Source organism: Danio rerio, chromosome 5, assembly GCF_049306965.1.
Source record: "Danio rerio strain Tuebingen ecotype United States chromosome 5, GRCz12tu, whole genome shotgun sequence".
Classification (NCBI taxonomy): domain Eukaryota; kingdom Metazoa; phylum Chordata; class Actinopteri; order Cypriniformes; family Danionidae; genus Danio; species Danio rerio.
In genome coordinates this window covers 2,725,001-2,749,390 of record NC_133180.1, presented here as the reverse complement: position 1 = coordinate 2,749,390, position 24,390 = coordinate 2,725,001, and the positions used below count along the sequence as shown (strand labels likewise).

Here is a 24,390-nt window from a genome sequence, read left to right as displayed (position 1 = left end):
TTGTCGCGCGCGTTCTGATCAGCTGTGTTGTCGCACGCGTACTGTAAAGCAGGACGGAGGTTGTGTCGCGTCGCGGGGGCACTTTTGATCATTTTGGAAGGGAACTTTCTATCCAAGACTAAAAAGGGCATGTGCACTGCACAGGTTGAGCACTGTGTGTGCACGTGCCTGCAAGTTGGGGAATACGACTTATAACAGTCATGGGGACTGCAGAAACACAGCACACTGTTCAGATTGATGCAGACATGAGACCTCTATCTCACTCATGGCTTGTCCTCTCAAGTGGGGGAAAGACAATGCACAGCGTTACCCACTGCTGTCAACCTGGGCCAAGTCATATCTCTCTGTCCCAGAAACCTCAGTCCCAAATGAGAGGGGTTTTTTCTGTTGCGGGGGACATTGTAAATACCCAGAGATACCAGCTTTTACCAGATTATATTTATATGATAATTTTCCTTTAAACCCATCTCTATCTAAGTGAGTGAGTGATTAAATGTTGAATGTGATGAGTTTTCAACAATACTAAATTGAAACTTTATTTTTTTACATGGTTTAATATTTTTTTGTTATTAAAATTGAAGGTCCTGTTTCAAAGCTAACAGATAGATGGCTAATTTGTATGTCTATGACACTTTTGGCACTTTTTTGGAGTATTTTCATAAGTTTAGTTTTTTCCTGTAAATGATTCAATAAATACCGTACCGTGACATTCATACCGAGGTATTACCGTACCGTGAAATTCTGATACCGTTACATCCCTAGTTACAACCATTTAGTTTGAATGGCTGACTCAGAAATTGTTTCATTAATTCAAGCAATCAGGAGAGTTTGAGGCGAGGCGACCTGGTCGATTACATGTTTTAATTATGAATTGCCTTCACATTAGGGGTGTCAAAATAATAGTTTCTTCGGTGCACCGCAATGCAGACGTGAATAATTCAGTATCGGTTCAGTAATAATCAAAACCGGTTATTATGTACTGAAGTCATTTATCTCAAATGTCGTGAGTGAGGCAAGCACGGGAATTTACAACACTCTAGATGCCAACTACTTAAACATAATTGCCATAATTTCCATGCAGTATGTGGGCCAGATTTAAGTGTCTGATGTGGGCCGGATCTAGGCCAGAATAAAAGCAGAATGTGGCCCAGAATAGGCTCAGTTCTGGTTTATTTGGTTGAATTCTGGCTGACATGTGGAATGTCTATGGCTTAAATGTGGCCCATATCTGGCAAACAGGAGTGGACCGCCCTATTATCATCATTCCATGCAGTATGTGGGCCGGACTTAAGTGTCTGGTGTGGGCCGGATTTGAGCCACATGAATTTTGCTATCTGGGTAGGCTCACACCTCTACTTCACATAGTCCAAAATACTAGAAAAACATTTCAAACTACCCAAAACGAAAAGGTAATAGTCATACTCAAGAGCCCTGGATTGTCCAGTCAGCATCCTAAACCACAATGATCAGATTTATAACAGTGAGCATTTGAGCTGAATTGCAATGACCAGGAGTAAACCTTCATTTCAGAGAACAGTTTATTAATTCGTCATTAGAACAGTGATGCAAACAGAAGTGGACGTGGAGTATATATATATATATATATATATATATAGTGGAAGTGGAAGTGGAGTATATATATATATATATATATATATATATATATATATATATATATATATATATATATATATATATTAATAAGAAGTTGTTTTGATTCAGTTTGCAATCTGCACAGTTGATTTGATTTTCAGATGTGCTGATTACTGAAATCAGTGCTAAAAGATTACACTGAAACTGAAATTATACTGATTATACTGAAAGATTTGAGATAAAAGACAAACAGAAAAGGTGTCAACATTATGCACAACTGGAAAAAGACTTTGCATTGAATCAACCACTGACATTTTTGTGTCCACACTACTGGGGTCTGTTCTTCGTACCTCGCTTAAATGATCTAAGATGATTTGGCAGATCCTGGATCTTTTAATCTTGATAACTGATCTCTGGCTAATTTGGTTCTTCAAAGAAGTTCGCGAATCAGATTAAAATGTCTGGATAAACTGATCTGAGATCGCTGCATGTGTTGTGAAGGACAGATCTATCAATCCTCGAAATCATGATCAGCAATGCAACGATTGGCTGACGGCACAGCAGCGTAATGACATCATCTGATTAATATTCAATTATCCATGTGAGCAAAATTACATCAAATTAGCAGTAAACCGTTTTTTAAATATGACACGCAATAACCTTCCACATGTGTTGTGAGCTGCAGGCTTTACACTGTCATGTGTCAAGACAAGAGTATTCATCATGAATTTAGTTCTACATTTAGAAATGATTTTCTTTATTATAGTAGCCGTTTTTTTAATTGGTGTAAAGAATAACTGGAGGTTTACAAAAGCATATTGGTAAAGGCGTCTGCAACTTTTGTGAAGCATCAAGTCACCGTCATATTAACTGTCAAAACATGTTTATGACAGCATTAATGTATTATTGCTTTTTAAAAAATTGACATATTGTATTTTGTGCATTTTTATTATACACAAATTGTACTAAAATGATCTAAAAAGTTCATATATATAGTTTAAAAAAGGTTACTATTTTCCCAAGTGTATATAATTACTACTGTAAGAAAATATCAGAATTGGGAACATACTTTCAGTATTTTCTTTGCATGAACTGAGCCGATCTAATCCTGTTTATATGAATTGAGCCTGTTGCCTTCCAGGTTTGATCTACCAGAACTGTTGCTATGACAACAACTCTTGGATCAGCTTTGAAGAACGAAACGATCCTGGATCGTGTCAAATCGTCAACATCTAAATCCAGCTAATTGAGTAATCCACGTACGAAGAACGGACCCCTGGTGTTCAGATCATCATTTGGGCCACTTTTACTCAATGATGGCTCTGATCTGCTGCATCAGTCTTCCTTTGTTGTTTGAGATGTTTTTTCCAGCGACGGTCATTAGATCCGTGATCTTCTGTGTGCTGTAAGCTCTTTGATTTGTGGTATATTCATTCCTCCAATCCTCAAGTTGATCTGAAGAAAGAGCGACACAGTTACACAGCTGATATATTCCAGTGTTATTCAGATTCAGGTCTTCAGCCGGGTCAGGCCTGCAAACAAGTTTAATCTGGCCCGCGAGATGATTCTGTGTGTTATAAAAATGAGCAGCAATATTTTAATAAAAGAAGCTGCTGTTCCAATTGTGTCCACTGGATGGCAAACGGTTAATTTCATCTGATAAAGCAGGGATTCTCAACCGGTGAGCTGCGGCCCGCTAGTGGGCCTCAGTGATCCTTCCGGTTGGGCCACAAGACAGCTTAAAATGAACTCTCTCTATAATACTATAGTTTTTGGATTTGATTATTAATATGCTTTCAAGAGTTCACACCTAGCTCATGACTTACGACAGCTCATTTGGCATGCTGTCCCGGGAGAGAGGCCTGAGCTCAAGGCATTCCTCGAGTCCAGGGCTCCCTCCCTTTGTGGGGCGAAGGGAGATTGAGTTTAGGGCGATCTCAAAACTCCCCCGCAGCTAGCCTAGGTGAACGTCCGTTTAAGAGGTCTATGATGCAGAGCAAAATATTTATTTATTTATTTTTTAGGCTTTGGGAGAGAACTGAAACCCTGGGGGGGGGAACGTGCTAGCGCCACGCAGAGATACCAGAAGCTCAAGTAGGGAGCCGGAGCCATTGGTATTCCTGCTGGTTGCTGGGCCGCCTTGCCACCTATTTTGGATAAAGGTGGAAGAAGGGGGAGGAGGGGGGATTCTTCAAGGCGAAGATAGTTGTAAGTGGAAAAGGAGGAGATATATAGGAATTTGGGATCCTTGATTGGAGGATCGTGATTTGCTAATATGAGCCAGCTGGTTTAATCATGAGTACGTACTCCTCTCGAAATTAGTTTAATAAATTAAGCTTCACTTGTTAAAATGAACAAAGTAATGCACTTTCTCCAGTTCTGTGATTGATAACTTCAAACTCGGCGCAAAGACAGCCTCATGATCGCGTCTGCAACTAGTAGACAACACGCAAGTCTCTTCATTCACAAACTATGCCTGAAGTAAAAGTGAAGGTCTCTCTTTGTGCATTATTGTGTGAACTATTTAATATATCTGCGTAGTTGTCTAAAATAATCTCCTGTGAGTGATTTAAACCAGACGCGCACCCATACAGGAGGATCTAGCGAAGCTCTTGTTTCTGCCATAGAATGTAAAATAAACTTGCAGATGAGCTTTAGACGCGCTCTGGCGGAGCTGTTCACTGATCCTGTCAGCGATCTCCTAATAATATCCAGCTGCAAACTCAACCGCCATCAGATCCCTGCATTTCAACAGATTTAGGGTGTTTACTGCATTTTACATTTGTCTGTATATTAAAGGGCCATGAAAGCCCCTCGTTTCAGCAGGGTGTTTTCACACCTCTACTTTGGAAAAAGTCAGAAAAGTGGGCGTGTCCAGCTCTGTTTAGGGGGAGTGTCGGAGGAAGAAAAGTGGGATGGTGTGGGTGTGTCTTTTTGGGCACGCGCGAGTTTCAGAGTCAAAACACACACCCCACACACACACATATACACACACACACACACAGTAGAAAGAGATGGTGTTTAACCTACATGGACATCTGTAGTCAAATTATTTGGCAAATTATTAAATGTTGGACTTTAACTGCAGTTTGGCTCTTTCATTCAGGGAATTCATTCATGCCCCTCGCGACAAACGAGATATTTTATTCGAGGATCTGCTCTAAGCGTGTATTTTCATGCAATGTTTGATACCGCACGGCGAATGAGAGAAAAAAAAACCCTCCGCATTTCCCGGAAACTTAGATGCACACGGCAGGTAGTGTCAGTGTGTTATTCCGGTCACAAAATGCGGTGAAAATCCTACACAAGGTTAAAGTTTGGTTGTGGTGCTAACATGTTTACACTCTGTGCAATAGTTAACTTAGTTCGATACGAACAAACTGAATAAACAAAGAGCACTGGTCGCTCACTTACCAAATCTGTAGAGACAGGACAATCACCAGCAACTAGAGCCGCGTCTTTATTAAGAGGAGACTACAGGCGAATCCGGATCTCAGCGTTTGCAGATGAGAACAGCTCTCAGGTAAACAATAATCCTCCTTAGACACGTAAGTTATTGTTGTGGAGCGTCGCGTACACTGTTAATCCACACGTGACTCCAGCTGAGCTCTCACAGAGAGAAAATGAAAACAAAACTTCACTGCAGCAAACTATAAAAGCAACACTTCACGCTTGTTTTGCCAACACAACGTGGCGTCTCTGTCGTCTAAACACTGTGACAGTAATGAATATTAATGAAGTTGCACAATAGAGCGCGCTGATTGGTTTGAACCAAGCTTTACTCATGCATTAATGCAGCACACTGTAAGACGTAATAAGACTCACTCTGGCACAGACGTCCAGTCTGCACGCTGGAATACATGATATTATCTCATGACCGTGACGCAGCTTCAAAAATTAGTTTCAAACCGGAAGTACGCAAAAACAACCAATTTACACTTTTTAGTGAAATATAGGTGTCCTAATAGTGTTTTTAGCAGTGTGGGACACATATATGACAGTCAACAGCTCAAAAAATGTGTTTTGGTGTTTCATGACCCTTTAAAAAAAATAGATATTTAAAAGTGGATATTTAGTCAGTTCAGCTTAAAGCAGAAGCTGCTCTTTTGCAATGTCCCTCTTGACCTGTGGTTCTCTTTGAAAATATATAATATATAATTAAGTTTTAATATATATAAAGTATATATATATATATATATATATGTGTCATTTTGACGTTGTGGAGCCCGCTGTTTAAATATCAAATGCGCTCATATGTGTGCCCATAGGCATTTTGGTCTAAAAAAAAAAGCAGGTGTGTTAAGGTACATTCTGGGGCGTTGCTATTTTGAGAAACTATAATAGATTATTCAATAGACCAGTACAAAGCCAGTCTAAAGTCCAGCGCAGAGCACATCAGTTGTGCTCCTCGCTTACACGCTGCTTAATACAGATGTACAGCAATATGCAAATATAAAGGGCTGAAATATTACAAAACATTATTTTCTAGCCTACAAAATATAATCACGATACCATCATGCCTTCATCTCGGGAGGCTTTTTCAGTTCATTCATAACAATTTGCTTTTGTATAATGTTATTATTATTAGCAGTATTATTTATTATATCCATATTTATCTTTGTTTTATTAAAAACAAGCTTAGATTTGTCCACCTGTCAGGTTTTAGACCGCATGTGTATTTGGAAATAACTCAGTATTTTGAACACACTTGGTCCTTATTGTTCATTTATTCGTTTGCTGGAAATTAGAACTGAATTTAGAAATAGTTTTGAAACAAATCTTTGCGCTTAACAAACGAAATTAATTATTTATAGACTAATGGTCCTGTCTGTACAACATGTTTCCCTATCCACAAGAGTGAAAGTGAAAGTAAAGAAAGAGGAGGTTCATCTCTCATTCTGGTGCTGTAGATGCCCTGTTTAACTGTTTACTCGCAACTGGTTCTTAAAGGGAATGGGAGATGAGACTCTGATTGGTTTATTCTAAAAGCACACCTATAACTCATTAAGAGAATAAGCTCAACCCTGTTAGACCATGCACCATGGCGCAAAGCGTCCTTAAAATAGCAAAAGTGGATTCAGGCATGACCTTAATGCGTTTGCGCCCTGCGCTTTGCACTTTGCGCATGAATCATCAAAATAGAGCCCTTAATTTTATATATAATTAAATTTAAATAATTTTTTTTATAAAATGCTGATAATAGAAAATAATAGAAGGCACAACAAATGTATTAGAGGTATAAATAAATAATACATTTGTACATAAATAATACATATATTTATAATAAATAACGGTTAAAATAAGCATTTCATACAAATATTTTAGAGAAAAGATATTTTTTAGGTGGGCCTACACTCTAAACAATAACTCAAGAGCTCTGTTACCACTACATAGTTCAATACATTATTGTAACTTAAAAATTCTAAAATGCTGATTAGATTAAAACTTTTAAGTTGCCAGAATAATTTTATTCAGTTTTCAGAACAGGAAAATATCGATAATTACATCAATTTAAAAATGCAGCTAATTTAAAGGTAAACATATCTGTCAGTTGCTTTAAAACAATATTTAACTTGTAGCAACCCAAAGAAATTGGGTCGATAACTCACACTAATGGAGTTGTTTTGCATTTTTAGGTCCACACACTGATGTTTTTTGGCTATTTTTTACACTGATAATATGGGACAGTACATGTTTTTGTTTTGTAAAACAATGAAAACCTGTAGTTTAATACAAATAAAAAACTACAGAAAAACAAAAATGTTTTATAAATGTATTTCTTACAAGCATGAACTGTAAATTTGAAAACAAACAAAAAAACATTTTTGGCTACTTAATTACATGCACATTTTCAAGTTTAGAATTAACCCCAAATAAATTAAGTACATAACACTGCATATAACGGTCTCCAGCATCGTCTAGTTATTACGGAGCCGTTTTGACAGGAGCAGTGATGTTCACGACGCGTCCAAGCATTTATATATCAAAATTAACTTTATTTTTCTTACAAATGCCACAAACAAACACGGTCAAAAACGGCCGCTATTCCTGCCAGCTGATCACCCATCACCAGTGAGCCCTTACGTAAGCAGGTGAGCTGATGTGACATGTAGGTGGAGTTTATCTATATCATTAAACCACTCGATCAGTGACACAGAATAATACTTTATAATATTATTAATCTTAATCATTCATGCAACAAATAAAATATAAATATATATAAATATCACAAATGGCTCCAACACTGGATTTGTTTTTAATTTTAAAATAAAAAATGTAAAAATGTCTCTGGTTGAAGAGGAAAATATTTAGCAAACATAATAAAGTTTGTTGTCTGATCTTCATTTTTGTTAGATGTTGTCGTAACTTTTATATATTAATGCAAACTGTTGCGTTAGTTTGTTTTGTTTTGTCTAAACAATATTTTTAGAGTGTACAAGCATTGATCAGAGAAAGAAGTGGGCCCAAAGTGAACTCCTGCGATAAAGAATCCTGAATCAGCATCAGTTTTACAGCCTTCTCAGGGAGAAAGAGCACATCTCTGCGCTGCCACACCACACTGAGCTGTTCTCAAAAGGAAATTTACTTTTTCACATTTTGTCAGTTTTGTGGCTAATTCGTACAAGTTTAGTCGTACGAAATAAAAAAAAGGCGTGGCACCCACACCCCTAAACCCAGCTATCATTGGTGGACAAGCAAATCATACTAAATTGTACAAATGAGACTGTAAGAGTCCATATAAATTAGCAAATAAATCAAAAAGTTAGGAATATCTGTGAGATTGTGTTGTCCTCACGCTCCAGCTTAGGGCCCTATCATACACCCGGCGCAGTGTGGCGCAAGGCGCGGCGCAATAGTCTTTTGGTAGTTTCAGCTTGGCGCAAGAGTGGTTTTGAGGCGTTGCGCTACGCTGTTTAAATAGCAAATGCATTAGCGCTCATTTGTGCGCTCATAGGCGTTCTGCTCTAAAAAGAGAGGTGTTCTGAGGCGGACCGCTGGCGCATCGCTATTTTGAGAAACTATAATAGATTTTTCAATAGACCAAAACTAACCCGGTCTAAACTCCAGCACAGAGTTGCACCTCACTTACACACTGCTTAATACACACAAGAGAGCAATAGGCAAATATCTTTACATATGAAAAACATTAAATATTAAGGATATATATAGGATATAATAGGAATAGATATAGGATATAAATATAAAGGATTAAAATATTACAAAACATATTATTTTCTAGCCTACATAAATATGAAAAATCACTGCTTTTATGTCTTCTTCATCTCGGGAGGCTTTTTCCGTTCATTCATAACAATTTGCTTTTGTATAATGTTATTATTATTAGCAGTATTATTTATTATATCCATATTTATATTTGTTTTATTAAAAACAAGCTTAGATTTGCCCACCTGTCAGGTTTTAGACCATATGGGGCACAGCATGTGTTTTAGGATATAACTCAGGTTTTTGAGCACATTTTGTTATTGTTTTTCATTTTTTCGTTTTTCTAGAAATTAGAACTGAATTTAGAAATAGTTTTGAAACAAATCTTTGCGCTTAACAAACTAAATTAATTATTTATAGACTAATTGATGTCTGTGCATAAAGGTTTCCCTATCCAAGAGCGAAAGTGAAAGTGATCCATTATCTCTCATTCTCACGCAGTAGATGCTCTGTTTAACAGTTTTCTGTTAAAACACTGTTCACTGTTTGCTTGTGAAATGCTCAGTTTTTCCACTTAGACTTACTTTGCGTCCTGTAAATAGTGAATGCGCTCTTGGTGTGACGCAGCTGGCTCTTAAAGGGAATGGGAGATGAGACTCTGATTGGTTTATTCTCAAAACACACCTATAACTCATTAAGAAAATAAACTCAACCCTTTTAGACCATGCGCCACGGCGCAAGGCAGATTTCCCGTCCTTAAATTAGCAAAAACGCATCCTGACACGCCCTGAAAGCGTTTGCGCCCTGCGTTTTGCGCTCTGCGCATGGACCGTCAAAATAGAGCCCTTTGTGTTTTATGCTGATCAAATTAAAACAAATCTGAAGTTGTTGTTTTTAAGATATAAATATACCATAATTTTACTGATCCAGCCCACTTGGGAATAGATTTACCTCCATGTGGCCCCTGAGCTAAAATGAGTTCGACACCCCTGAGCTAGACGATCTTAACTTGCCTCCACAGTTGACCACATTAAAGAGAGGGATGTGAATCACGGTTGGAGTGTTTATGCCTTTAAACACATAGAAGTCCTTTGGTTTCTCGATGTCTTGATCAGGAATGTTGACTTGAGGGAAAGGGATGTTTAGCTTCCTGCACGTCTCCGCAGCTCCTCTCACTGTCTGAAGTAGAAAATCAACAACGATTTAACACTCTGTAGCTCTGAGATGCTGAAACTCACTAGTAAACCTGTAGAGGATTATTTCTGCATAACATACCATGAAAGGATCGCCTTCACTGAAATCCAGAGAAATGATGAGGTCTGTGTTTCTTTCTTTTCTCAGCACTGAGAGGTAGGGTGAGTTCAGCAACAGCCCGGCATCTTCATAGTCTCTGGTATCACTTGTCCGCAGAGCAGGGGGAATTGCTCTATCTGAGGGATCACAGTGTAGAATGAGTCTGTTTATTGTTCACACTGAATTCCCAGACAATAGCAGGTCTGTTCTCACCTGTCATGTTGTGGAGAAAGTTATAATTCCTGCCCCAGATCCACAAAGCCATGCATACATTAATGCGCATCCACATGCTAATATCTGAAATTCAAATTGAATAAATAGTTCTTATTTTGTCTTTTTTTAGGGAACTGAACAGTTCTTTGGTGAAACTATATCTTTAGCTTTATAATACATGACTGGTTGTCTAAAAAAAACTAAAGAAGGTCTCAACATTTACTCGAATACAGTACCTACTACATCTGGTAACCAACTGGACCTGATCTACCTACTACGTACTGCTCCACTTGCTGATAACCCCAGTGGACACCTTAGACTAATTCCTCCTCACCCAAAACCTAAACCTCAAAGGCTGTCTCATGCCACCCCTCTGCTCCAATAGTCCTAACAATGTGCTCTACCTTGTCTAGGCTGGCCCACAACCATCCACACTTACCCACTTCCTTAACCCTAATGGATTGGTAATTGTCAATATAGATTTTGAATTGTTAATCTGATATCCCTCATTCAGACTGCCTCATCCCACCCCCTCCCCTGTTTTTGCCACTCCTGTTTTTGTTCTGTGTGCTGAGAGAGATCTCAGTGATCAGAGGTCCAGAATAATATTTTCCACCAATAATGATTCTACGGGCTCAAAGCCCAAAGAGAGTTGATGGGTGGAAACACACACAAGAAAACAAACCCTTACCCCAAAACTGACAGATTACCTGGCACTGCTCCATGGCCAAAAGTCGGCTTGGTGTGCTCCAGCATTAACCCTAGAAATCTGCCCTGTCTCTCCCAGGCCGGCTCACACCACCCCCTACACCCCTAACAATCTGCGCTCAATCATCCACTCCTTTAACTCTGACCCAAAAAATCTGCCCTACTTTGTGCAGGCTAGCTTATGACACCTATTCCCCCACTCAATTAACCCTAACCCAAACAATCTGCCCTACCTTGAGCAGGCTGGCTTATGACACCTATTCCCCCTGACTCCTTTAACCTTAACCCAAGCAATCTGCCTTATCTTGTCCAGGCTGGCTGGTTAAACCCATTCTTCCCCAACTTCTTTAACCTTATCCCAAACAATCCGCTCTATTTTGTCCAGGCTGGCTGGTTACACCCATTCCCCTGGCTCATTTAACCCTTTCCCAAACAATCTACCCTACCTTGAGCAGGCAACCTTATGACACCCGTTCCCCCTGACTCCTTTAACCCTATCCCAAACAATCCGCCCTATTTTGTCCAGGCTGGCTGTATACAACCATTCCCCCGACTGCTTTAACCTTAACTTAAACAATCTGCCTTATCTTGTCCAAGCTGGCTCATGACATCCATTCCCCCCAACTCCTTTATCCCTATCCCAAATAATCTGCCCTATCTTGTTCAGGCTGGCTGCTTACACCCATTCCCCTAACTCCTTTAACCTTAACCCAAGCAGTCTGCCTTATCTTGTCCAGGCTGGCTGGTTACACCCATTCCCCTTGACTACCTTAACCTTCACCCAAACAATCTGCCCTATCTTGTCCTTGCTGGCTGGTTATACCCCATCCTTACCCTGACTCCTTTAACCCAAACCAAACAATCTGCCCTGTCTTGTCCTTGCTGGCTGGTTACACCCCTCCTTACCCTGACTCCTTTAACCCAAACCAAACAATCTGCCCTATCTTGTCTAGGCTGGCTGGTTACACCCCTCCTTACCCTGACTCCTTTAACCCAAACCAAACAATCTGCCCTGTCTTGTCTAGGCTGGCTGGTTACACCCCTCCTTACCCTGACTCCTTTAACCCAAACCAAACAATCTGCCCTATCTTGTCCTTGTTGGCTGGTTACACCCCTCCTTACCCTGACTCCTTTAACCCAAACCAAACAATCTGCCCTGTCTTGTCCTTGCTGGCTGGTTACACCCCTTCTTTACCCTGACTCCTTTAACCCAAACCAAACAATCTGCCCTATCTTGTCCTTGTTGGCTGGTTACACCCCTCCTTACCCTGACTCCTTTAACCCAAACCAAACAATCTGCCCTGTCTTGTCCTTGCTGGCTGGTTACACCCCTCCTTAACCTGACTCCTTTAACCCAAACCAAACAATCTACCCTGTCTTGTCCTTGCTGGCTGGTTACACCCCTCTTTACCCTGACTCCTTTAACCCAAACCAAACAATCTGCCCTGTCTTGTCCTTGCTGGCTGGTTACACCCCTCCTTAACCTGACTCCTTTAACCCAAACCAAACAATCTACCCTGTCTTGTCCTTGCTGGCTGGTTACACCCCTCTTTACCCTGACTCCTTTAACCCAAACCAAACAATCTGCCCTGTCTTGTCCTTGCTGGCTGGTTACACCCCTCCTTACCCTGACTCCTTTAACCCAAACCAAACAATCTGCCCTATCTTGTCTAGGCTGGCTGGTTACACCCCTCCTTACCCTGACTCCTTTAACCCAAACCAAACAATCTGCCCTGTCTTGTCTAGGCTGGCTGGTTACACCCCTCCTTACCCTGACTCCTTTAACCCAAACCAAACAATCTGCCCTATCTTGTCCTTGTTGGCTGGTTACACCCCTCCTTACCCTGACTCCTTTAACCCAAACCAAACAATCTGCCCTGTCTTGTCCTTGCTGGCTGGTTACACCCCTTCTTTACCCTGACTCCTTTAACCCAAACCAAACAATCTGCCCTATCTTGTCCTTGTTGGCTGGTTACACCCCTCCTTACCCTGACTCCTTTAACCCAAACCAAACAATCTGCCCTGTCTTGTCCTTGCTGGCTGGTTACACCCCTCCTTAACCTGACTCCTTTAACCCAAACCAAACAATCTACCCTGTCTTGTCCTTGCTGGCTGGTTACACCCCTCTTTACCCTGACTCCTTTAACCCAAACCAAACAATCTGCCCTGTCTTGTCCTTGCTGGCTGGTTACACCCCTCCTTAACCTGACTCCTTTAACCCAAACCAAACAATCTGCCCTGTCTTGTCCTTGCTGGCTGGTTACACCCCTCCTTAACCTGACTCCTTTAACCCAAACCAAACAATCTACCCTGTCTTGTCCTTGCTGGCTGGTTACACCCCTCTTTACCCTGACTCCTTTAACCCAAACCAAACAATCTGCCCTGTCTTGTCCTTGCTGGCTGGTTACACCCCTCCTTACCCTGACTCCTTTAACCCAAACCAAACAATCTGCCCTATCTTGTCCTTGCTGGCTGGTTACACCCCTCCTTACCCTGACTCCTTTAACCCAAACCAAACAATCTGCCCTATCTTGTCTAGGCTGGCTGGTTACACCCCTCCTTACCCTAACTCCTTTAACCCAAACCAAACAATCTGCCCTATCTTGTCTAGGCTGGCTGGTTACACCCCTCCTTACCCTGACTCCTTTAACCCAAACCAAACAATCTGCCCTATCTTGTCTAGGCTGGCTGGTTACACCCCTCCTTACCCTAACTCCTTTAACCCAAACCAAACAATCTGCCCTATCTTGTCTAGGCTGGCTGGTTACACCCCTCCTTACCCTGACTCCTTTAACCCAAACCAAACAATCTGCCCTATCTTGTCCTTGCTGGCTGGTTACACCCCTCCTTACCCCGACTCATTAACCCAAACCAAACAATCTGCCCTATCTTGTCCTTGCTGGCTGGTTACACCCAGACGTGTCTTATCTTGTGAATTGTAAACATTCATTTTCTATTTTGCACCCACATTCGGTGTCTCATCCTGACTTGCTAATAGCAACCAGTCCCTCCCCTGTCCCCCTGCTTGCTTAATTATAACCCTCTAATCCACGGGTTTCAAACTCAGTTTCTGGAGGGCTGCAGCTCTTCACAGTTTAGTTCCAACCCACCTACAGGCCATTCCAATTGCAAACTCTGCAAGTATGTGCATACATCCAAAGTGTACTGATTCATATTCAGTCTTGCATCTCTTTTATCAGGGACAATCAGTTTTTCCACTTGAAAAATGAATTGACGTTTGCCTCCAGAGAGCTCTGTAGAAGAAAGCAGTGTTGTTACATGCAAATTATGCTGCATATCTTATATTGTATAAGCTAATTTTGATTAACATGTAAACGGCTATAAGTTTCAAACACTTTTGTTTTAAGTTTTAGAAAGAAAATCATCAAGTTTTGCAATCAATTGTGGGTAAATTTTGTGTACCCTCTCTGATTAATCAATAGAACACTATGCTTTCTAGCACAATTCTTGAAATCTTACCTTTCAGCTTTATTCTGATGGATCTATCCAAAGCAGTGGGGTTTTGGCCATTCAAAACACAGATATTCATGTCTGCTAGCTCCAGGAGCACCTGTGAACACTTCTGTATAGGTCCAAACATTGGGTCTTCTGAAGGAAACAAACATTAAACAAACATCAACACGCAATGAAACAACCTCAATGCAAGTTCTTTCCATTCCCCAATGATATCAGGTGATATCTAGCAGCCAATTGAAAATGTTTTGAAGTGAAACAAATATTAATTTAATGAAATTGAGGCTGGAAGGGCATCCGCTGCGTAAAAACTTGCTGGATAAGTTGGCGGTTCATTCCGCTGTGGCGACCCCGGATTAATAAAGGGACTAAGCCGACAAGAAAATGAATGAATGAAACTGTAACAATCTGTTCAGTAACGCTTCAAAATATGGTGCACAATTAAACATCAAAGATACAACTGTCAAAAGAGTAAAGTGGAAACCTGAAGAAATGCTTTACCTCTCTCCATTTCCTCAATCATCACACGAAGTAAATGTCTAAAGAACTCTGTGGGGAAATTCAGATGAAATCAGTATCGACTTTATAACAATCATATTAAGTGAAAAGTCATTCTTGAAATGCACCTTTGATTTTTTCCCAGAGGAATTTAGCAATCTCTACTCCATCTGCTAAAGCGCTGCCACACAGAGCTGCAGGAAATGATTGACAGTAATCAAAAACATGTTCAGTCCATATTTAATGAATTCTTACTTTATTCAACAAAAATTATATGACCAGGCTGGTTTTAGAGGGGTTTTGGCCACTTCCAGGCTGGTTTCCAGCCATTTCCAGCCTGGTCTTAGCTGGTCAGGCTGGGAGATGACCAGCTAAAACCAGCTTGATCAGCCTAGCCAAGCTGGGAGTCCAGCCAAAACCAGCTATACCCAGCTTAAACCAGGCTGGTCAAGCTGGTTTTAGCTGGATTTGGCTGGTCATTTTCCAGCCTGACCAGCAATGACTAGGCTGGGAATGGCTGGAAACCAGCCTGGAAGTGGCCAAAACCCCTCTAAAACCAACCTGGTCGACCAGCTAAAACCAGCCAACCAGCCTAGGCTGGTTTAAGCTGGATTTTTTAGCAGGGAAGTTTAACTGTTTCTACATGCACTGTTGGCCATATTTCTGATTGTATATTTCATATTAGTATATGTGAGGGGGCAAACTTTTCAAGATGGGTGGTGACCATGGGGGCCATTTTGAAGTCGGCCATCTTGGATCCAACTTTAGTTTTTTCAATAGTAAGAGGGTCATGTGACACATCAAACTTATTGGGAATTTCACAAGAAAAACAACGGTGTGTTTGCTTTAACTTTATTCTTTCATGAGTTATTTACAAGTTTCTGACCACTTATAAAGTGTATTCAATGTGCTGCCCATTGTGTTGGATTGTCAATGCAAGCCTCTTCTCAGACTCTTCACACACTGATAGCAACACCACAGGAGAAATGCCAGCACAGGCTTCCAGTATGCGTCGTTTCAGGTGCTGCACATCTTGTATCTTCACAATTGCCTTAAGATGACCCTAAAGATAAAAGTCTAAGGAGGTCAGATCGGGAGACCTTGGGGGTCATTCAACTGGCCCATGACCACCAGTGAACTTTTCAGGAAACTAGGAATGCTTGGACCTGACACCCATAATGTGGTGGTGCACCATCTTGCTGGAGAAACTCAGGGAATGTGCCGGCTTCAGTGCATAAAGAGGGAAACCATCATCATGGAGCAATGTCAAATATCCAGTGGCCTTGAGGTTTCCATTGATGAAGAATGGACCCACTATCTGTGTTGTGAAGATACAAGATGTGCAGCACCTGAAACGACGCATACTGGAAGCCTGTGCTGGCATTTCTCCTGCGGTGTTGCTATCAGTGTGTGTAGAGTCGGAGAAGAGGCTTGCATTGACAATCCAACACAATGGGCAGCACATTAAACACATTTGTATCCATATAAATGGCCCTCCCTGTATATTAATATTAAAGGAATAGTTCACCCAAAATAGATTTATGCACTTTGAGAAACTTCCTATCCTTTATGCAGCCTGAAGAGCGAAAATAAAATGTAAAAGCTCTCCGACTGTGTGTGCATGGCAGAAAACGTCATATAGTTAAATAAGTTAAATGATGTCGTAATGTAGAGAAAACTTTTACTCTCTTTAGAAATGAAGAGTGATGAAGAGATCATTTTTAGTTTTAGGTGACTACTATTCCTCTTAACACAGGCTCGTTGTGGATATATACCCCCATCTAAAATTCTGGAGATTGTGAAATAGGGTATGTCTGACTGCATTTTGTCTGTAAAAGGAACGCTATGAGGCGGTTGCCGCTGACAGCTTCTGCCAGGCCCGTGCAGAGACCGTCCAAAGGGCATGTGCAGGATAAATGTTTTGAAGACCGGGGGGTGGGGGGGGGTTGTACTGAAGTGTTTTTGCGCGTGTACTGAAGAGTCGTGTTGTCGCGTGCGTACTGTAAAGCGGGGGAGGGGGGGTTGAGCGCGCGTACTCAAGATCAGTGTTGTCGTGCGCCTACTGAAGGGCGGGAGGGTGTGTCGCATCGCGGGGGCACTTTTGATCATTTTGGAAGGGCACTTTCTGTCCAAGACTAAAAAGGGCATGTGCACTGCACAGGTTGAGCCCTATGTGTGCACGTGCCTGGCTTCTGCTCTTTTTTGCGCTTACCGCTTAGCTCCATATGGACGACTTTTCTGGTATTAAGAGTTTGAACAGTAGCTCATGGCATATGCTGATGGACCTGGGGACGTGTTGTGTGTTCAGAGATGCTCTTCTGCAGACCTCGGTTGTAGCGAGTGCTTATTTGAGTTACTGTTGCCTTTCTATCAGCTGGAACCAGTCTGGCCATTCTCCTCTGACCTCTGGCATCAACGAGGCATTTACGCCCACAGAACTGCCGCTCACTGGATATTTCCTCTTTGTCGGAGCATTCTCTGTAAACCCTAGAGATGATTATGCGTGAAAATCCCAGTAGATCAGCAGTTTCTGAAATACTCCGTCCAGCCCTTCTGGCAGCAACAACCATGCCACGTTCAAAGTCTCTTAAATCCCCTTTCTTCCCCATTCTGATGCTCGCTTTGACCTGCAGCAGATCCTCTTGACCATGTCTACATGCCTAAATGCACTGAGCTGCTGCCATCTGATTGGCTGATTAGAAATTCGCATTACCAAGCAGTCGGACAGGTGTACCTAATAAAGTGGCCGGTGGGTGTATATACTAATGACACTCTTGAGAATGTGGTAAAATCTGTAAACGTGTGCCTCCAACTCCTTTTCTTTTTCTAGATTAGCTTTTGAAAACACTATCGGTTGGGTTTAGGAAAGGGGGTGGGTGGGTCAGTTGGCTGAAGTGTGTGTTGTTGCGCCCTCTGGTGGAATTATGTGAAAAGCGGACACCCGCATGCCACACCCAAGAGAAGGTTGAGATCATTAAAAGCCATGCACAGCGGCAGCCAATGGTGGATTTGCGAAAATAAAGAATGCAAGCAGACGTAGCGGTCTCCAGAAATGTAGACAGGGGTACGTATCCACAATGAGCCTGGGTTGATTACATTAATTAACTCTCTTGTGTTTGTTACCTTGCAGGTACAGCATGTCCACTTCAGGCTGACGCTTGACCTTACTGCCGTTCTCAAACTGGCTGCAGAAGCTGGGAGAGCTCACAAATGCTCCAGTGAGGGAATAACCTGTTTCACGAGGAGTGATCTCGAACCAGGGGTCTGTAGATGCACATTATGCCATTAAAACAGCTGATATGAGCACTTTAACACTTTTATTCTGGTATACACACCTCCATCTCCAGACTGTTTGCACTGCTTGTCGATCACGGTGAAGATGGGAAACGGGTCTTTCTTGTGCTGCTCCCGCTGGTCACTGAGTGTGCTCTCGTCAATCTGTAGAGAATACAGTGCTTAGCATAAATGAGTACACCCGTCTCTTGCAAATAAACACTTCTATCCATCTCTTTGTGAATATAGTTAATTTATTTTAATGCATTTGAACAAAACAGTCTGATTATGTCCATTAAAATAAGAGTTTGGTACCTGAACATGTTTAGTAACAGTATGATAATACATTTAATTTCAAACCAGTCATTCAGTCATTTTCTTTTCGGCTTAGTCCCTGTATTAATCTGCGGTTGCCACAGCGGAATGAACTGCCAACTTATCCAGCACATATTTCACACTGCGGATGCCCTTCCAGCTGCAACCCATCACTGGGAAACATCCATACACATTTATTCCCACTGCTGCCAATTAAGCTAACCCAATTCCCCTATAGCGCATGTGTTTGGACTATGGGGGAAACCGGAGTGCCCGGAGGAAACCCACGCTAACAAGGGGAGAACATGCAAACTCCACACAGAAACACCAACTGACCCAGCTTGAACCAGCGACCTTCCAGCTGTGAAGCAATCGTGCTACCCACTGCACCACCGTGACACCCAAACGAGTTATTGCAAACAAATTACAAACTACAAAACTTCATCAGAATTTAATATTGTGTGTTTCTCTTGATTTGTCCGGCGTATTAAATGTGTGTGTCATATTTCCCCCCAGTTGTATTTAAACTGCTTTGTCTGAAAAGTAATTGAATGGGCTGCATGCACAGCAAGTGCCACTGATAAACTTCTAGTGAATGTTTAATGTGACTAAATCAACCCAAGCTCCTTCTGAAAACGTACCCCTATATACATTTCTGGAGAGCACCAAATACTTTGGCTCTCGGCGAAGGCGGTCACACTTTTTTTCCTCTCATTCCCATATCTGTCCTTGCTGGCTCCTCTTGTCTTCATCTTATTCTATGTGTGAGGCTCTTCCTGCTCTGCTATCAAAGGCATTTCCACACTCATTTCAGTTTTGTCCCCAACCCCCCCCCCCCCCCCCCCCCCCCCCTGCTCGTGAACGGGCATGGGGGGTAGAGAACAGGGCATGCAGCGAGACAACAAATGCTGAATATAAGTGGGAGCGGTCGGGGTTCGGGCTATGGCGGGAGCGGGGTTCAAAATGTAGTCCCGCGCAGATCTCTAATGCACACTCGCTCTCGTTTCACTCAAATGTGCCTCAGTTCATGCATTTCTAATGAAACTGGATGACTTCAGCATTGGAAATGTTTTGCTCTGATAACATGCCACGTTCAAAGTCACTTAAATCCCCTTTCTTCCCCATTCTGATGCTCACTTTGACCTGCAGCAGATCCTCTTGACCATGTCTACATGCCTAAATGCATTGAGCTGCTGCCATCTGATTGGCTGATTAGAAATTCGCATTACCAAGCAGTTGGACAGGTGTACCTAATAAAGTGGCCGGTGGGTGTATATACTAATGACACTCTTGAGAATGTGGTAAAATCTGTAAACGTGTGCCTCCAACTCCTTTTCTTTTTCTAGATTAGCTTTTGAAAACACTATCGGTTGGGTTTAGGAAAGGGGGTGGGTGGGTCAGTTGGCTGAAGTGTGTGTTGTTGCGCCCTCTGGTGGAATTATGTGAAAAGCGGACACAGGGCATGCAGCGAGACAACAAATGCTGAATATAAGTGGGAGCGGTCGGGGTTCGGGCTATGGCGGGAGCGGGGTTCAAAATGTTGTCCCGCGCAGATCTCTAATGCACACTCGCTCTCGTTTCACTCAAATGTGCCTCAGTTCATGCATTTCTAATGAAACTGCATGACTTCAGCATTGGGAATGTTTTGCTCTGATAACATGATTATCCTGCAGGGCTGTGTGATTCTGATTGGCTGATCAATGTCCTCAGGGTGTGTTTCCACCAAGTGTACATTTTATTACTATCAATGAAAAACACATGCATGCTTTCACTTTCTATCCAGTACACACACACACACACACACACACACACACACGTGCTTTCAGTGTGCTTCATACTGAGGCAGGACATGACCTTGTACCTCCAGTAGTGAGGTAAAACTGCAGCTGTCCTCTAATAAAATTAGTTTCGCTAATAGTAGACACACTCTGGCCAAACACAGACACTGCTACTCTCCTCATTTCTCTTTCTTTCTTTCAGATCTGGAATAAATAACAGTTTTTCTTGATTGCTTTGACTTATTACAGTTTTTCTTAGTTGTTTACACACAATTAGTTGTACTATAGACACAATTTCTACAACATGTAACTGATGCACCCACCCCCTGAACCAATTCTGCTAAACTACAAGCACAATTGCTGCTTTACACTCAAATTACAGGTTTAAAACACACTTTTTTCAAAACACTACTCACAATTCTCTGCATTTTACACAATTTTCATGCAGAAAATCTTGTGTTTTCACAAGGAACACACTGTCATTCACAATTGTAAAGTCAGACTCAGTTGCCTTACTTTGCATACTAACTCATCACATAAACACTTGTCCCACAGAGTTTCAATTTAGAAATCAGAGCTCATCTGGATCATCACTGGTTTACTGCCCACCCACAATTTTTAGTGGTTTATCTCCCTCCATATTCTCCATTCCTCAAACCTATTGTTACGTCCCAACCAGTCTAGGGTTGGTGGGAACAATAACAAGTGTAAAAAAAAAACAAAGAGATAAACTCAAATACTCAATTTAGGGTTTTCCCCTTCTCCTGTCCCAACAATAATCACAACGCTGATCAAGTAGTAACAATATTTATTATTTACTCAGACAACAAAGATAGAAGCATCTCTTCGGAAGGGAATCCAGGCCAAAATAATAAACAAAAAGACAGCTAACTTGCGGGGAAATAATTCTAACTTACCTGCTCAAATAAAAGTACCCCAAATAAAATTACAGCAAACTTCCCTTTCTCCCTTGCTGCCACAAACCAGGAGAAAACGTTTTAAAGTAAATGGCGATTCCCAACCTACCGCTTCTGTTTCTAACCAAAAATAATACATATAAATATTTAAATCAGAAAAGCCAATAGATTCAGATTTAACAGAGAGCCGTTTTAGAAAATAATTAAATTGTCAGTAACAGAAATCAATCAATTCACACCAAGTCAACCAACAGTTTGGGGCAGGAGATAGGAGACGCTCGGAACAACAGCGGCGACGACGGCGGCGACGACGACGACGACGACGACGGATATTTGCGACCTGCACCGAGCAGAAAGATCTCTCCATTGTTCCTCTCCTCCAGCTTATATACACTCCCACACGCAACACGGCTGGACCGCAATCAAGCGCAGCTCTAGAGGGAGGGGGAGAGAGAGAGAAAGCTGCGCATGCTCCACAGCGCACAACACAATATCAGCTCCAAATGCATAAACAAAACACAAATCTGTGTATATATATATATATATATATATATATATATATATATATATATATATATATATATATATATATATATATATATATAATAATATTTATATATATAAAATTAGCAAACAAATAATTAATACGTTCTATAACGTAACACTATTGAGGAATTGTTTTTCTGCCTGTAGATGGAAAGCGTATGACCGAAATCCACACACACGTATACCCCTTCTTCAAGCTATAGCAGTTGATGCTTTTCGTGGCTGGATTTGCCATGCAAGGTGACATTTCCCCCGCTGCTTGGCCAGACCAAAACAGAAAAGAGGATGCAGTATAGCTGTTTTTTTTTTTATAGCTGTTCTGTAAATACTTCTGTTGATGGTACATGTAGACCATGTTACAGTTTTTCTCGATTGCTTGGATGCAGTTGTCAACTGAAACTCCACATTTTCAAAACAGTTAACACACAGGCCTAAACAGCGGCACTCATGGTCAAAATGACACATTTTGCTTGCAAAAGGCACATATCGTGTCAAAACATTTAACATATGCAACAAAAGCTAGTTTTACCTTCAAACAACACAACTTGCAAACAAGCATATGAGCTCTTTCAATTACAGTTTTTCTAGTTTGCTTTGACCTGGTTAAAGAAACTAGGTTCCTCTTCATTTTCATTATCACTATCCCAGCAGAGCAGAGGACAGGTCTTGCAAATGTCTGAACGCTTTCTCATTGGGTTGACACATTTTCCCCACCATTTTTCAAAACGGTTAACACAGATGTCATTCAAGCAGTCCAAACTCCATTGTTTTAGTTATGGTAACCAAACAGAATCCATCTATTCCTAACTATTAAAAACTACCAACATCAGCGTGAAATCACTGAAGCACCGGTTTGACACTCCTTCACACAAATCTTCAATTAGCCATCATTCTGCAAACCTTATATAAACGATGAAAGCTCTGTGTTGTTCTGTGCCAGCATTGATGGAGGAGGTCAATATGGCTATGTCCTATACTCCCAATAGATTTGACTGTATATTAGTTTACATGTGTTTTCTCTAATATTTACAGTATTTTATTACTTTTGTCTGTTTTTTTATATACAGTATTTCAGTTTTCAGCCACAGTTTGAAAAATGTCATGAATTCAATATATATTCAATCAAAGCACATCTTATTCTTGATCCAACTCTTTGCAAAAAGGCGAATTTGACAGCCCAAATAGAGACAACAAATGCCATTGGCTATAAGCTACAATGGCAAGCAATGGTGGTGCATTTTGAGTTCTGTATTTTGTATTTTGTTGTCCATTGTGTAATGATTAATTGAAAGAGCTCATATACTTGTTTGCAAGTTGTGTAGTTTGAAGGTAAAACTAGCTTTTGTTGCATATGTTAAATGTTTTGACACGATATGTGCCTTTTGCAAGCAAAATGTGTCATTTTGACCATGAGTGCCGCTGTTTAGGCCTGTGTGTTAACTGTTTTGAAAATGTGGAGTTTCAGTTGACAACTGCATCCAAGCAATCGAGAAAAACTGTATAGCAGTTGATGCTTTTCGTGGCTGGATTTGCCATGCAAGGTGACATTTCCCCCGCTGCTTGGCCAGACCAAAACAGAAAAGAGGATGCAGTATAGCTGTTTTTTTTATAGCTGTTCTGTAAATACTTTTGTTGATGGTACATGTAGACCATGTTATCTACAACTTTGTGTTGGTTGGGATGAACACTGTGTACACAGTTTTTGAGGGGAAAATACAGTCAAATGTATTTGGTATTTGTGTGTTTTGTATAAAACAATATTCTGAAGTATTTTACAGTGCACTTCTGTAGGCCTATGTACTGTCTGTCTGTAGTAAGTGTAACACTGAACAAAAAAGCCTGACAGTAAGTCATTATGATGAATGGAGAAGAAGTGGTCATGGTGTTTTACATTCAGCACATCAGTGTTCAACTGTTCTTATAATTGTCTATTGATGTGATGACTTGTGTGTGTCATTTGAAAACAAAATACCATTTTGAGAAGAAATCACATGGTTTTGAACATAGAGTTTGATTTTGCAGAAGAATTGAAGAGTTTTGCCCAATGTGTGTGTGTGTTTTTTGATTTGTGTGTAGAGCTCTGACAATATGAGATCTGCTTACAGAAAATGTGTGTAAACAATTGGAAAAAACTGTAAAGGAACTAGGATAGTGATGATGGAAACTGAGTGACAGTTCTGAAAAAAGCTGCCTCATCTGTGTTGTTTTGTGCCAGCATGAATGGAGGAGGTCAATAGTAGCTGTAGTAGAAGTCAGAATTATTGATCCTCCTCAGAATTTATTTCTCTCATTCAAATATTTCCCAGATGATGTTTATCCGAGCAAGACATTTTTCACAGTATTTCTTCTGGAGAATGCCTTATTTGTTTTATTTCGGCTAGAATAAAAGCAGTTTTTAAGTGTTTAAAGCCATTTTAAGGTCAATATCATTAGCCCCTTTAAGCTATATTAGTTTTGGATTGTACAGAACAAACCACTGTCTCATGATGACTTGCCTAATTACCCTAAGTTTACCCAAATTACTCTAGTTAAAGTACATTATTGAAGGTTGTCACTGACCTCTTTCACAAATGTTGTGACGACCAGCACTGCCCAGACGTCAGTCAAGGTGAAGTAGT

At 41.0% G+C, this 24,390-nt stretch overlaps 3 protein-coding genes across 6 annotated transcripts in view; 1 reads left to right on the top strand and 2 right to left on the bottom strand.

Annotated features, from left to right (window-relative positions):
- si:ch73-55i23.1 overlaps positions 1 to 24,390 on the bottom strand; it is a 782,803-nt gene that overhangs the window by 20,857 nt on the left and 737,556 nt on the right. The gene's annotated exons all lie outside the window — the stretch shown is intronic.
- gusb (glucuronidase, beta) overlaps positions 1 to 24,390 on the top strand; it is a 273,136-nt gene that overhangs the window by 241,958 nt on the left and 6,788 nt on the right. The window lies entirely within an intron of this gene.
- Positions 1,521 to 24,390, bottom strand: part of zgc:101699 — a 25,748-nt gene continuing 2,878 nt past the window's right edge. Inside the window, exons 5-16 of one of the 4 annotated variants that reach the window (XM_073950259.1) lie at positions 24,332 to 24,390; positions 18,279 to 18,381; positions 18,067 to 18,207; positions 15,072 to 15,137; positions 14,947 to 14,994; positions 14,452 to 14,580; positions 14,082 to 14,225; positions 10,264 to 10,347; positions 10,033 to 10,187; positions 9,771 to 9,936; positions 2,868 to 3,048; positions 1,829 to 1,923 (exon numbers count right to left, since the gene is read on the bottom strand). The exon at positions 24,332 to 24,390 is cut by the window's right edge and continues 143 nt beyond it. In XM_073950259.1, coding sequence (XP_073806360.1) covers positions 2,900 to 3,048; positions 9,771 to 9,936; positions 10,033 to 10,187; positions 10,264 to 10,347; positions 14,082 to 14,225; positions 14,452 to 14,580; positions 14,947 to 14,994; positions 15,072 to 15,137; positions 18,067 to 18,207; positions 18,279 to 18,381; positions 24,332 to 24,390 — 1,244 coding nt within the window. In that variant the 3' untranslated portion in view covers positions 1,829 to 1,923; positions 2,868 to 2,899. Of the gene's footprint in view, positions 3,049 to 9,770; positions 9,937 to 10,032; positions 10,188 to 10,263; positions 10,348 to 14,081; positions 14,226 to 14,451; positions 14,581 to 14,946; positions 14,995 to 15,071; positions 15,138 to 18,066; positions 18,208 to 18,278; positions 18,382 to 19,172; positions 19,329 to 24,331 lie in introns of those variants that run through there. The other 3 variants (NM_001007430.2, XM_073950261.1, XM_073950260.1) reach the window with 3 other exon arrangements.